A 16,167-nucleotide genomic window follows, 5' to 3' on the forward strand; every position below is an offset into this window, starting at 1 on the left:
CCTGTTTCCACACTGAAGAGATTCTATGATAGTTTAGATTGAGTAAATAAAGAGAAACTGTTTCCATTTACTCAAGGGTCGATAGCATGAGACATTGATTTAAACTGATTGGCAATGTTGGCAGAAGGGACATGAGGGACATCTTCAAGTGTATTAATTGACTAAGATTAGGAATACAGTTAATAGTAGGTGGTGAATGCTCTTGAAATATTCTTGAAATTAGATGAAAAATTGAAGGTGAAATACTTGCAAGGATATGGGAATGCTCCCAGGAATGGTGTTAACTCAAGAGGGAAAAAACAATGTAAAACCAATATTGTTTGTTCTATACTTAATATTTATTCCAGTATTAGCCATCCCTTTTGAAGTACACAGGATGAGTCGAGTCATTCACCATTTATACTGGCTTTTGCTTTTGGGAACTGATTACTCTTCAAAAGGACTGATACAAACTCAATGCGATGAATAGCTTCCTTATTCCCTCTCAAATTCTATGATTCTACAATTTCTACTTTTAAGGATGACTGAAGAATAAAAGTTCCTGTTGTTTATAGGAATTAATTGATGTGAACACCACGCATAGATGCGAAGCAATTTCGAGAAGCAGTGGAGTGCTATGTTGGAAAGTTCTGTTTCCTCAAATGATAAAGAAAAGATTTGCCCCATCTTGTTGGAAAGTTTTTGAAAACTGTGAAAAGTGGTCTGCTGGTGCAGCTTATTGCGTAAACTTGACATAGATTGGCTTTAAGTTGTCTGGGACACCTTCTTTCTGAAGGATCAGCTCCAACATTTTTCCTGGAGTGACAAAGGTCTTAGTCTTCTCAATGCAATCTAGTAGGTAAGTGTTGTCAACCTCTTGACCATTTCCCAAGTGTGTGTGGAAGTCATTGCTCAGGATGCCACAGATGGACTTTGGGTCACCCTTGCACCCAAAGAAAAGAAAGAGCCCGTAACAGTCTTTCCCGATGGATGAACAGAAATCACTGAATTTCTCAGGGTCAGTTTTGTTGATTGTCACTTGCCTTGCCAGCTTCAAGGACTCAGTCGCCTGAAATCTCATCTTCATCGCCTGGTCTTCTTTGCTCTCCATGTGAATGGCTTGCACTGCAATCTGCACCTTGGGGTTTTTGGAAGATGTATCCTGCACTGCCCAAACCCAATCTGTGCCCAAAAGGATTTTCTGCTCCTCCGTCATCTTTGTACAACTGATTGATTCTGTCAGCTTACACTGAATGCTTCGGTTAATGTAGGTCATCAGGAAAATATCAGTCAACATTGAATTATTTATCTTCAGTTTGGACTCAGGGTCCTTGAATCCAATATATTCTTTGGTTCTTTGTGAAGCAAAGATGACACTCTGGTTGAATTGCTGCACACAGTGATATTTTTCTGGTATTTTCAGAAAATCCATTAATATGTTAGATGTCATATTTGGTTCTGACTTAATTTCCTTCCTTCCAAGTTTCAGTTTCCTGAAAAAACAAAACCGAGGTAAACATATGTAATAACAAGCAAAAGCTCAATGTGTGCCATGTTAAGAAATCACTAAACAACCAGTGTTTTAATTTCAAGGTGATTGGATGGATTTATTGCAACAAAATAGCCTACCAATGGCCACCCCCTCCATCACATTAGATATTCATCATTTCCAAGTACACTAGAGAAAGTTGACAAGTTCGAACCTAGGTAAAAAGGGGTTTTCTTTTTGAGTAGGTTGGATCTGTACTCATTGGAGTATAGAATGTTGAAAGGTGACCCTATGGAAACATTTAAGACTGATAAGGGATTTGAAAGGGTAGATGCAAGGATGTTATTTCCTCTTGTGGGAGTGTCTAGGATCAGAGGACATAATCACAAAGTAAGGAGTCACCCATATAAGGCAAGAATGATGAGGATTTATTTTCTTTCAGAGGGTGGTGAATTGGTGGATCTTTTTTTTCTGCACAAGACTGTTGAAATTGTATCATTAAGTAAAGTCAAGCCTGAGCTGGACAGATTTCTAATTATTAAAGGAATCAAGAGTTATCAGGGGATAAAACAGAAAAGTAAAGTTGAGGATAATCCAATCAGCCACGATATCACTAAATGGTAGAAGGAATTCAAAAGGTCTATTTGTGCTCCTTCTTCTTACAGTTTTAATCAGGTAGTAGTGTGTACTGTCTACAGATACACTGCTGCAACTTGGAAAGACTCCTTCACAGCATCTCTTGAATCCATGACATTTGTAGGAAGACAATGGTGCATCAAAAAACTACAAAGTTCCCCTCCAAGTTTTACACTATACTGACTTGGAGTTATATTGGCATTTTTTCACTGCTGCTGGGTTAAACATCTATGTTGCATCACTGTATCATGAAGGTAAATTCTCCATAGTCTTATCAGGCCATTAGGGCTTCTCTCATTATACAGACACAAACGATGGTGATTTCAGCTGAGAGTCACCCTCCCTTAGGCGAGGGGAGAGATTGATAAGGAGAACCCTTTGTGGAAATCTCAGTCAGTGTGGGAATTGAAACTATGCTGTTGGCATCACTCTACATCACAAACCAGCCATCCAGGCAACCTAACTAACAGACCCCTGTACGTATCACAATTACTACAATGATTCAGGAAGGCAGCTCACCAGCACCTCCTCAAGGGGTAGCTGGGAACACGCAAAATACTGGGATTACTCATATGTACAAAATTAATAAAAATATATATATTCACCCTGTAAAAAACAGTTTATGCAATGGAACACATAAAGGTGGATAAATCCCCAAGACCTGGTCAGGTGTACCTTACAGCACTGTGTGAAGCTATGGAAGTGATTGCTGGGCCTCTTACTAAGATATTTGTATCATCGATAGTCACAGGTGAGGTGCTGGAAGATTGGAGGTTGGCTAATATGGTGCCACTGTTTAAGAAAGGAGGTAAGGACGAGCCAGGGAACTATAGACCAGTGAGCCTGACGTCAGTGGTGGGCAAATGTTTGGAGGGAATTGTGAGGGACAGGATGTATATGTTTTTGGAAAGGCAAGGAGAAAGTGTGGCCTGCAGATGCTGGAGATCAGAGCTAAAATTGTGTTGCTGGAAAAGTGAAGCAGGTCAGGCAACATCCAAGGAACAGGAGAATCGACGTTTCGGGCATAAGCCCTTCTTCAGGAAAGGCAAGGACTGATTAGGGATAGTCAACATGGCTTTGTGCATGGGAAATTATGTCTCACAAACTTGATTGAGTTTTTTGAAGAAGTAACAAAGAGGGTTGATGAGGGCAGAGCGATAGATGGGATCTATATGGACTTAAGTAAAGGGTTCGACAAGGTTCCCCATGGGAGACTGGTTAGCAAGGTTAGATCTCATGGAATACAAGGAGAAGTAGCCATTTGGATACAGAACTGGCTCAAAGATAGAAGACAGAAAATGGTGGTGGAGGGTTGTTTTTCAGACTGGAGGCCTGTGACCAGTGGAGTACCACAAGGATCGGTGCTGGGTTCACGACTTTTCATCATTTATATAAATGATTTGGATGTGAGCATAAGAGATATAGTTAGTAAGTTTGCAGTTGACACCAAAATTGGAGGTGTAGTGGACAGCGAAGAGGGTTACCACACTTTATAACGGGATCTTAATCAGATGGGCCAATGGGCTGAGGAGTGGCAGATGGAGGTTAATTTTGATAAATGCAAGGTGCTGCATTTTGGGAAATGCAGGAAAAACTTAGCAGGAATTATACACTTAATGAAAGGTCCTCGGGAGTGTTGTTGAACTAAGAGACTTTGGAGTACAGGTTCATAGCTCCTTGAAAGTGGAATCGTAGGTAGATAGGAGAGTGAAGAAGGCTTTTAGTATGCTTTCCTTTATTGGTTAGAATATTGAATTCAGGAGTTGGGAGGTCATGTTGCAGCTGTACACGACATTGGTTAGGCCACTGTTGGAATATTATGTGCAATTCTGGTCTCCTTCGTATCGGAAAGATGTTATGAAACTTGAAAGATTCAGAAAAGATTTACAAGGATATTGCCAGGGTTGGAGGCCTTGAGCTATAGGGAGAGGCTGAATAGGCTGGGACTGTTTTCCCTGGAGTGTCGGAGGCTGAGGGGTGACCTTATAGAGGTTTATAAAATCATGAGGGGTATGGATAGGATAAATAAACAAAGTCTTTTCCCTGGGGTGGGGCAGTGCAGAACTAGGGGGCATAGGTTTAGGGTGAGATGGGAAAGATATAAAAGAGGGCATGAAAAGGAACAACATTTTCATGCAGAGGATGGTATGTGTATGGGATGACCTGCCAGAGGAAGTGGTGGAGGCTGGTACTATTACAACATTCAAAAGGCATCTGGATGGGTATATGAATAGGAAGGGTTTGGAGAGATATGAACCATGTGCTGGCAGGTGAGACTAGATTGGGTTGGGATATCTGGTCGGTATGGGCGAGTTGGACGGAAGGGTCTGTTTCTGTGCTGTACATCTCTATGACTCCATGATTCAATGAGTCAGAGCTGGAATTTAAAAGTGAAGAAATGTGCAAACAGAAGCAAAGCTGGAGAAGTTTAAACAACAAGGTGTGGAGAGATCAATAGGCAAGGATGAGTTTGTTACATTTAATGTCCTGAGCATAGGAAACAAAAGAAAGACTTGCATTTCCACAACCTCAGGACATCCTAAAGCTCTCTCCAGCCAATGCAATTCCTTTCTGAATTTTTAATGTGGGAAACCTGGAAGCAAATTTGTTCATAGCTAACTCCCAGAATGCTCTGAGATAATGAATAGATATGTTTTTGAAATGTTGGCTGAGGAACAAAATTTGAACCAAATCTCCATGGAAAGCTCCCCTGGTTTTTTATGAAATTGGACCCTGAGACTTTTTTACATCCATCTGAGTGGTTAAAAGTGGCGTCATTTGAAAACCTAAGGGAAAGATCACAATCTTAATAGTACAATACCCTCTCTGCATTTGTATTGGAGTGCCAGTTCATACACAAAAATTCCACTGGACCAAGAGACAAAGATTGCTACCACTGACCCTCAGCTGTCACATAAAATGCTGAATAGCAGAATTTATCTACTTATTTTTATAGCAGCTTCCTATCTTATGTCAATGATTTGTATCATCGTAATCATCTCTATGCTCAGCACTGTCTGTTGTGACTTAGGAGCCCCACACTCTGGTGGGGCAGTCTCCATCACAGACGAAGGCAGTGGGCTGAAAAAATGCATGATTTGCCAGATTTTGATTTCTTTGGGCCCCATTCTTGGTCCGCTCAGCCAATTGTTTCCAAACAATCAGCCTGTAGGACTCACTGCCATCAGGGATTCTCTTCCAGTTGTAAGAGTTAATGACCACCATATTCATAACTCACTTGCAAGTAGTAGAGGGATGGACATCCAGGGCACCATGACTCAATGGGCAATTCACCATGAAGAATTCATTTGTGTATATAACTGTCATCCATCCAATTAAGCTGTCCAAACCAGTGTAGACTTCATTTGCAAAGAGTGCATACTGATGGAATTAGCATACTTCAGGATCTCTGAGTTGGTGACCTTATTCTGTCACGAGTTGCCGAGCATATATCTGAGAAAGTGACAGTAAGAACCTCCAACCTTTTTTCCTGCCGAACATATGTTGTCCAAGTCTTACCATCATCATGGAAAGCACTGAGGATGGAGGCTTTGCAGACTTGCAGTTCAGTGTTCTCAGTAAGGTTTTTGTTTTTCCATATTTTCTTCCTCAGCTTGAACATAACAACTGTAGCTTTGGGGTTGGACTTAGGCGTGAAGTGATCGATTGACCATAATAAGTCCATAAGGCGTTGGAGCAGAAATTAGGCCAACTGGCCCATTGACTCTGCTCTGCCATTCAATCATGGCTGGTAAGTTTTGTAATCCTTGATCCCCTCACCAATCAAGAACTTATCTATCTCTGTCTTGAATACCCAAGGCCTCCACAGCTTTCTGTGGCAATGAATTCCATAGATTGAACACTCTGTGGCTGAAGAAGTTTCTCCTTATCTCTGTTCTAAAGGGTCTTCCCTTTACTCTAAGGCTGTGCCCTTGGGGCCCAGATTGTTAACGCTTGTAGAGCCTAGGTACACATAGGTAGCAACAACCTCGCAGAATCTGCTAAAATGAATCTACTGCTGATTAGAATGCTGCTTCTTAATCTTCTTTCTCTGGGATAGTTGGTTCACACTTCTAAAAGATCTCTGACTTTTTAATTGAAAGTCACAGCTTAAAGTAACTGCTGAAGGAAAAATAAACTGGTATCCTTCATTTGCATAGCTTTTATTATAGAGAACAGGGAAATTTGCCAAGCTAGAGTAGATCTGATCATTTCTCATGATCTTGTTTATAGCCACAAGCTATTTAGATACCAGAGAACCAATCACATTGTTGTTGTTGTAAAGCAGAAGGCTTTTATTATTAATAATTGGTCACTATTTATGACAGAGCAATAAGCTACACATTGTCAGCTGAATTGCTATTTGTACACACCCTTGGTACCAGCTCATCTGGAAACTACACTTCAACTACAGATTTAACAAAAATCTGTGCAAACAGTGCTTACAATGAGTGTCATATTACCTGCTTTTAAGAAATGCAGCAAAGTTTCACAAACATGGTTTATAAAAGTTCTTTTCTCATTTCAGTTCATAATCAAAACTATTAAAAAAAATAAACCTTTACAACATCCTCTGGAGATGGCTGGAGGCATATGACAGCAGCAAAGAGATGAAAATGCTGGTTACCAAGACACAATTCAATTTGATCCAACTGCAAATCTAAAGGGGTTTGTTGATGCCCTGTCAGGGATCATCTTACTCATCAAGTGGTCATGGAAACAGGAGATCAAGTTGAACCATGATGGGCAATAATTTTCTCCAGCAGGTTAAATAGATTACCCTTACTTATATGGCCAAATTTCTTGCTGGAATTAATGGAGACAAAATATAATGGTCTCCTTTATTCACAGCATTTCTCTTGCAGTAAATCATTGATCTTCCAATTCTGAAGCAATACTGACAAAGACATCATGGCTAAGCACTTTATCCCATGATGCTCAGCAGGGAGATGCTTTGATAGTCATGCTCATGCTATAATTGTCCCATATCCTGGGGCACTTCTCCCCTTCCTTCAGCAGAGATTAAAAAAATCTGCGCAAATCTGCAGGAGTCTTGGATTCCCATGCTTGGTCAGTTCAGGAGGTATAGCATCAGAACCTAGAACTTTGCTCAGGGCAGGTGAGCCAGTAGCTTTGCTAAGTTCTTCTGCTGTGGGGCTGATATCCATTGCTGTCATGGTAGTCAAGCTTTCTATGGTATCCAGAACTTCTCAATGACTGTGTTCTCCCTGGAGTACTACCCAAGGTAGTTGTCCATCCAGCTCTCCAACTCTTTATTGCAGAAGATGACCTCTCCCACTTTTGCTTTTACTAGATCTTTTGGTTTTATTGCCTTTATGATCTTTAATATAGGTTTCTTGCATTCTCTGTGGTGAAGGACATCAGGATTTTCTGGAAAGTAGTGAATAGTAGTCATTGATGCAGTGTCTATTAGTATATTGGATTTTACTTTGAGTGGATATTAGTGTATTCAGAATCATCTCTCTTGGGTCTGATGTATAATTGAGAATGGATTAATTGATAGAACATGTCCCAAAGCCGAAGTTTAGAGGAACTGTTTAAAAAAGATGTCAGCTTCACTGTGAAGAAAGGCCGGAAGTGATTGAGTTTTGCTTTAACTGCTGGCTTTGGGTAATCAATACAGTGATGTTTGCCTCAAGCCAATGACAATTTTCTACTTTTGCTTCCCACGTATTAAGAACATGATTATTTATAGATGCTGCCTCAAAATATGTTCCATTTTACTTCTCCACTTGTGTGGAAATGTTTGAGGGTGCTTTTTAAATTGTGTCAAGGAAATATTATTTTTGAACAGAGTAGGTACCATGACTAATGTTGATATGAGTACAGCATCTTTCCATCTCATCCTTAAAAAAATTTTTCAGGATATCATTCATGCCTAGTGCACACCAGGGAGGGAACTGTACTGCCATCAGTGCTGTGGTATTTACACAATTATTGAGAATGCTGTTTAGAAAATCATGTCTGGTGATGAACGGATACAGTTCATACCTATGCCTTGATCTTGGATGTATCCAGTACACCTTGTGCTATTTGTTGTGAAGAAGGCGCTAGTTACACAAAGCTCATGGTAACAGCAAAGCTCAATAGTCTCTATCCATTGTCATTTATATTTCCCCAAGTCACAATGTCTGAGAAAGATGGGTCATGCTTTGTGGTACTGCCCACAGTTGCATTGCAATTCCTCAGCAGCTAAAAGTATTCTGATTAGGAATTCAGTTGGAAGCTGCATTAAGCTCCTCATAGATCTGGTCTTTTGCCTCTGCAGTGGAGCAGGCATTCACTGGCCTTGTCTGAGAGACTTATGGAGAGACTCTCTTCAGAACCATTTGTTTTCAACTCTATCATTGAAGGAGTTTTTCAACAGTTGATGCGTACAATGTTCTTACTTAATTCCATTTAACCCTTCTGTTGTTCGACAAACATGTAATGTTTTTCTTTCAGTGAGCTTCATCTATTGTACGGAAGCTACGCTCATGTTTAACTTATCAAGTTTACAGCTGATCATAGTTGTCTTTCACATCACATGCTATGTATGTACCGTGGGGGCATGGTCCTAATGTTCAAGCTTGATGGTCAAAGAACTGCCACTTTTTCTCTTTTCATTTGCTTTATTTTGTTTTCCTGGTACAATAATTTCTGCCTATTTGTTAAGCATGGATTGTAAGCTGCAAACACCTATTGGAGCAAATAGAATAGAACAGGTCAGCTCCTTAAAGAGTCAGAGACGAAGCTGAATAATTGGACATAATAATGGTTCCTTCTCCTGTTGGAGATAACCTGTTGCACCTGTTGGCTATATCAATTGAGTTGGGCAGATCACATTTAAATACTATTTCCTTGCAGCAAGACTGGGCAGTCCTTTCCAGGGCACAAACCTAGGGGAAATTTATGGAGGCCCTCGTTTATCTAAATATCAGAAACTGCCTCTTGATCTCCCTGTTTGGGTCTAAAGGAATACACAGCAATGTATTTTGCATCAGTTTGGTTTTAGGAGTTGCTGAAGAGTTTATATATTTACATATGAGACAGTAATGGGCTCCACTCCAGATTTTTTTTTTTCAGTATTTACTCCCTTATCTTTCAGCCATTCCAAGATAGCCACAAATGATGGAGTTATTCTCTTTGTTGGGAGTTTGGTTCATCAGCAATAGAGTGTGCCCACAAGATGAGGTCCTGCACATCTAGGGACACACTGTCATCTGACTTCCTTAGCTTTAGCTGGGGCTACAGGAGATCCAGTTTGTGTGCATTACCATAAGGAGGCATAGCAGGGAATTTGCCAATATAGGGGCACTGACAGGAGGAGATATACACATTTTGCTCTGTTTCTTTGCAATGCGTTGTAGGCTGAAAATGCGAGGCAAACTAGCACACAAAATAAGAAAGTATGCTAACTTCCCTCAGCCACACGTTAAACATGTTAAATTGAGCTGTCAGGCACACTATACCTATTTACAATCAGTAGTATATCGTGATTTCATGAGTCAAGCCCCATATTTATTTACTTGGGGTCCAAGAACTTTATTTATCTTTTGACCATTATCATTGCAGTTAGTTACAATAGGTTTCACTGCTTTAAATGAAGACTCACTGATCATGATATTCAATAATTTCATTGATTGTTCAGTGATAACAATAAATCAGTGTCATCACTGACTAGATCTTGCAGATTATATATTTCCATCACTGTTTCAGGTATTAACAGCAATGAATAGAAGTTCAAAGTAAAATAGTTCAGCACACATTTTGAAACATTATTATTTCATATCACAGGATGAGGATACATGTGATAAGAGTTTTACATTACAATGGGAAATAGGAATAGGAGGCTGTTCAATAATTTAAGCTTATGCTGATTCTTCCACTGAAATCATGGCTGATCTGTATTATAAATCCATTATAGGCTATTAATTATATCAGTTACATGATATTTTACCATGTTATACTAGGCATTACACGTCAAAGGTTTTTAAATTTTGAGAATTGTGTATTGATATGTTTTAAAGTGATATAACTCTTGTATGATTGTATAACATTGCTGCTGGAGTTTCTCAGGCTGGTCTCCTAGGCCCAACCATCTTCAACTGTTTCATCAACAACCTTCCCTCCATCATAAGGTCAGAAATGGGGATGTTTATTGTTTGCACAATGTTTAGCACCATTCACAGTTCCTCAGAGACTGAAGCGATCCTTGTTCATAGGCTCGTCCAGGTTTTATGGACAATATCCAGGTTTGGGTTGTTAAGTTGCAAATAATATTCATGCCTTGCAAGTGACAAGCAAAGACCACTTCTAACAATAGCCATTCAACTATCAATGGTATGACCACTGATGAAGCAAATGAACATATGAATTAGGAGCATAAGTAGACCATTCAGCTTGCTCCATGTTTCAATAAGATTATAGCTTGTCAGTTTGCATTTTCAATTCCACATTCTCATCTACCCCCAGTAATCCTTAATTCCCCTGCCTAGCAAGAACCTGTCTTAAAAATATTCAGTTACTCTGTGTATATTGCCTTCTGAGGCAAAGAGTTCCAGAGTTTTACAAACCGCTAAGAGAAAAATGTTCCCTCATCATAATCCTAAATCCCATACTATCAACATCCTCACCATTGACCAGATACTGACCTAGAACAGTCATATAAGTCCCATGGTTAGAGTAGGTCAGAGGCTAAAACTCCTATCGCCTCAGTGCCTGTCCACCATGTATGAGGCACAAATCAGAAATATGATGGAATACTCTCCATTTGCCTGGATTTGTGCAAACACCACTCAAGGAGTTTGACACTATCTAAGACAGATTGCCTACTTGATTAGGATCCCATCCATCACTTTTAATAGTCATTCCCTTCACCACTAAAACTGTAGCAATGAGTAGTCTACAAGATGCACTGCAGTAACTTGCCAAGGCTCCTTAAACCACAACTCAAAAACCTATGGCCTCTACTTCCTAGAAGGACAAAGGTAGCAGATGCATGGGGCTATATCACTTGGAATTTTATCCAAGGTTCTTCCTAACAGTGGGTGTCTCCACACTCCAACAACTGGAGTGGTTCAACAGGCAGCTCACCAACCTTTCTGGGGCAATTTGCAAATATCAACAAAGCTGATCTAGATATTGATGACCACATTCCTTCTCTGATAAAGGGTGTTTTTAATATGTATATAATATTTTTAAATTTGGATTTTTAAATTTTGAATTAGTGACATATGGGACTTTGTGTCTGAAGTGTTTAGTGATTAATGTGCCAATATATCTGTAGCTACGGTAATTATTTTTAAACAACTTGATGGAAAAGTAGCCGTTGAGACTAATGGACTTTATTTATGTTAGGAGCGTTTGCAGCCAAGCAAGTTTAACAATTGTACATCAAAGTTTCACTGAGAAACTTCCACACTTGGTTTCTTTATTAAACTTAGTGGATTGAAATATAAAAATAACTTTTTAGCTTCATTTGGGGCAGGTGGATGAAGCAGGATGTGTAAAGCAGTGCTCCCGAGAGATGGAGAAGACACTAAAAATAGATTACCAAAGAACAAGAAATTTAGCAATAGTTTGAGACTGTAAGTGCTTGGATAAAACTTTGATAAGGTTATTTGAAGATGGTCTAAAAGCTATACAGAATCATGGTTGAGATTTTTTTTTCTGGTGTTAGTACTGTACAAGGGATTCATTTGGTTAATGTAAAGGGGATCTTTTTGGAATCTATCAAGGAATTATTTGGGATTAATGAGATGATATATTTTACTGAGTATTTCAAAATATTCAAGTTTGTGCTTTCTGTAAAGAGATTCATTTATTCTATTGTTTGACTTCTTCAGTAATAACGTCAACTGGGATCATAACAAATATATGAATTAAAAAAATCAATATGAAATGCCAACATCATGCATAAAAATATCAAAGCAGAATAAGAAAAAAAGGAATTCCATGCATTTTGTGTCTTTTTCTTACATCAGTCTACAACCATTTGGAAATAGACTTTGTGACCTTAAAGAGACAGACCAGCACAAACATGGGTCTGTGTTAGTGGCATGATAATGCTAGATTTTCTGCATTGTTTAACCTATTAGTCATGATCAATTTTCCATTAGCAATTCCACAAAACACCCACTAAAATGTTTACATTTGCCTACTAAGTGGTGAATCATCCAATGTTCCCTGGTCCACACCCCTAAGACTAGCTATCCTTTTTATCTAAAACCTTGGCAAACATATGAATGAAACATTGCACAGTCTGTGCAAAAAGACATTGGCTTCCTGTCAGATGTATAGAATTTTACGGGCAGGAAGCCATTCGACTAAAGGTGTCTGTAATGGTTCCCGAGAGAGCAATTTGTATTCTCTAGCCCTATCTCCGTAGCACTTTAAATTCATCACTTTCAAATACATATCTCGTTCTCTGTTGAAACCTCCGTTGGAATCCAACTCCGTCACTCTCTCAGGCCGTGCTTTAGAAATCCTAACAACTCTCCATGTAAAGCAGTTTCTCTTCATCTCCTTTGCTGATAATTTTTAAACTGTGACCCAACCTAATTTCACTCCACATTGAAGTCAGTACATTTGAAAATCCATCTGCTTCCCAGTTTATGATTTAAGTTATAGCTTTCATCTTAGTTTCTGAATTCATCTCAAATGCCAAAACTCTCAAACACCTTGTACTGACCACATTCCCAAGAATGGCTCAGTGAGTGCCACTCTTGCCTCTAAATTGAAAATCTATGGGTTAAACCTCAGTCCAAGGCCAAAAACACAAAATACTGACTGTACAACATAAAGGGAAGTGTTACACCTTTGCTGGTCTCTCGGGTGATTTTCTAAAAAAAAGTATTATTTGAAGGAGGGTGGAAAAATTCATCACTATTTATCTCTCAACCAATATCACTAATAATTATTATTTGACATTCATCATATTGCAGTTTTTGGGAGCTTTGCTGAATATAAATTGGCTGCTGTGTTTCTTCAACAAAAATCCCTCATGATAGAAAGCTATTTGATTGCTATAAGTTGTTTTAGGAAGTCACGAAAGATCTTTTTGAATTATAATATTTCTTCATTTTACAAAACTAAAGCTACACTACAACAGTATAGACCAAACTGGATCTTTTTTGCAATTATTAACCATTTTAAATGCCAATCTTTAAATTTCTTGGAGCTCTTGCAAACTGTCAGCAATAGAATCACATTTCTCAATTCCATAACTCAAAAGCACATCCAACTTACCAAGTTGTCGATTTTGTTTCAAGACAGCTTCCGAATGAATGTACTCAGCAGTCTAATGGGTGTGTATCTATTCCCAAGTTTTACATGAGCTCAATCTTTAAACAAATAGTAGAAGCATTTCAGACAGACATTTGTGTGAAACACCCATAAGTGCAAAGATTACACTTTGTCTTGCAAATACAGGCGTTTTCAGTAATACTTTGCTGGATGTCAGGTGATTATTGCTTTGCAAACTTACGAAAGAATGACATATCGCAAAATGGGATGCAAAGTAATCACAAAAAGAATTTTTTGGGGTGCTTGCAATGAACCTGCCCTAATCCCAAGAATGAGAATGGATATATTGAAAATTTGAATTAGAAACAGAAAATGCAATTAGGATCTCAGCTTTCTCCAAATTCACCTTTTGCACATCCCCGATTCCAAACATTCCACCATTGGCAGTCCTGCCTTGAACTGGCTGGACTTTATGGTCTGCAATTCTCCTTCACTTCACTACAATTTTCCTTGGAATCTACCTTTGGTACTTTTTTTGTCATCCCTCTAAACATCTCCTTATGTGATTCTGTGTCAATTGTTGTCTAAGAATATTTTTCTGAAACAAGTTAAAATGTTCAACTATGTAAAAGCATTATATAAAGACTCCTATTCAAATCTGTCATATCCTCCAAATAAAAATAGCATTGGCTCTCTACTTTTGCAAACCACAGCTCCATTTCCAACACCCCATTCGTCTCCAAGTCCACTAGTGTGTTCTGATGAAGGATCACTGGGCTCAAAACCTTAACTCTATTTTTGGTGCTACAACACTGCCAGGATTTTCCAACCCTTACTGTTTTGTTTCAGATTTCCAGCATCCGCAGTTCTTTATTTTTATTATTTTGAAATGTGTTGTCACCTCTAACATCTGTGGCTAACTTTCTGGAATTCTATACTTTAATCCCTCAAATCAGCCTTTATCAAAGTTTCAAAAAATTATTCTATGGCAAAAGTAAACTTCCCCTTATCATCAAATCCTCATCCACAATGATGTCTCTGCATCTATTTTTAATGGTCTTTAAAATCCTTCACAGGGCTCTTCCACCTTAAGCTATCATCACTCTATTCTTACATTGGCTACATCCTTCTCCTTTAATGGGACTGCTGCCTCCCCACAGCCTTAACCCTCCCATCTGAAAAGCCTGCCTTGATTGGACACTTCTGAGAAGATCACAGAGGCAAGCTATTTTCAGACACTATTGGGAAAGGACAGTGAGTGCTTAACAAAATAAGCCCTTTGCAAACTTCAAGCTTCCATCATAAAACAGTTTAAATTGGAATGTTATATGTTAAAGGGCCAAACCATTTCTTTTACTCTTCCACAGGATGTAGGTGTCACTGGCTCGGCTGGCATTTATGCCTGTTGCTAATTTCCCTTGTGCCTTCTTGAACCACTGCAGTCCATGTGGAGTACAGGCAACCACAGTTTTGTTAGCAAGGAAATTCCAGAGTATTGGTCCAGAAGCAATAAAGAAACAACAATATTGCTCCAAATAAGAATAGTGAAGATTTGGAATTGATCCTGCAGCCCTTGTCCTTCTGGGTAGGTCACAGATTTGGAGGAAGTTGCTGAAGGAGCCTTGCTGAGTTGCATTCTGGAGAAGTTACTTATTGCTGTCACTGTGGTGCCAATCCAGCAGGCTACTTTGTCCTGGAATGTGTTGTGCTTCTTGAGTGCTTTTGGAGCTGCATTAATCCAGGAAATTAGATACATTTAGATTACCAGCAGATATTTTATAAAGGGTTATTTCAGAAAATAAAAGCTCTGGTGAAGTGCGTAACAAATTGGCATAGATAGAAAACTGGTTAACAGGAGACAGTAGGCAAAAAATGGGTCATTTTGTAATTAGCAAGACATAATAACTGGTATGCCACAGGGATCAGTTCTGGGGCCTCAAGATTTTAGAATTTATATAAATGACTTGGACATAGGGACCAAGGGTAAATATTTGTGCTTGCAACATAGCACTATGTTCAACACACGGTCTTGAGTACATTTAAGACTGAGATGCTTACAGAGTGTGGGCCTCATGAGATAGAACATAACAGCGCAGTACAGGCCCTTCGGCCCTAGATGTTGCACCGACCTCTCATACCAATCTGAAGCCCATCTAACCCACACTATTCCATGTACGTCCATATGCTTGTCCAATAACGACTTAAATGTACTTAAAGTTGGCGAATCTACTACCATTGCAGGCAAAGCATTCCATACCCTTACTACTCTCTGAGTAAAGAAACTACCTCTGACATCTGTCCTATATCTAACTCCCCTCAATTTAAAGCTCTGCCCCCTCGTGCTCACCATCACCATACTTGGAAAAAGCCTCTCCCTGCCCCCCCATCTAACCCTCTGATTATCTTATATGTCTCTATTAAGTCACCTCTCAACCTTCTTCTTTCTAAAAAAAAACAGCCTCAAGTCCCTCAGCCTTTCCCTCCATACCAGGCAACTTCCTAGTAAATCTCCTCTGCACCCTTTCCAAAGCATCCACATCCTTCTTATAATGCGGTGACCAGAACTGTACACTCCAAGTGCGGCCGCACCAGAGCTTTGTACAGCTGTAGCATAACCTCATGGTTCCAGAACTTGATCCCTCTATTAATAAAAGCTAAAACACTGTATGCCTTCTTAACAACCCTGTCAACCTGGGTGGCAACTTTCAAGGATCTGTGTACGTGGAGACCAAGATCTCAGGGTTTAGATTAGAGTGGTGCTGGAAAAGCACAGCAGGTCAGGCAGCATCCAAGGAGTAGCAAAATTGATGTTTTGG

At 39.3% G+C, this 16,167-nt stretch overlaps 1 protein-coding gene across 1 annotated transcript; it reads right to left on the bottom strand.

The window, feature by feature from the left end:
* Positions 1–330: 330 nt before the first annotated feature.
* Positions 331–15,656, bottom strand: rep15 (RAB15 effector protein). Its single transcript, XM_072592544.1, has 2 exons — positions 13,355–15,656; positions 331–1,472 (listed from the first exon to the last, which is right to left on the bottom strand). The coding sequence occupies exon 2, from the start codon at positions 1,427–1,429 to the stop codon at positions 716–718; it is 714 nt and encodes a 237-aa protein (XP_072448645.1). The 5' UTR covers positions 1,430–1,472; positions 13,355–15,656; the 3' UTR covers positions 331–715.
* Between the last annotated feature and the right edge of the window lie 511 nt (positions 15,657–16,167).

The sequence above is a fragment of the Chiloscyllium punctatum genome, chromosome 22 (assembly GCF_047496795.1).
Source record: "Chiloscyllium punctatum isolate Juve2018m chromosome 22, sChiPun1.3, whole genome shotgun sequence".
Taxonomy (NCBI): Eukaryota; Metazoa; Chordata; class Chondrichthyes; order Orectolobiformes; family Hemiscylliidae; genus Chiloscyllium; species Chiloscyllium punctatum.

Excerpts from the sequence above, each read along its gene's own strand:
- rep15 (XM_072592544.1), bottom strand. The coding sequence starts at position 1,429 with ATGACATCTAACATATTAATGGATTTTCTGAAAATACCAGAAAAATAT.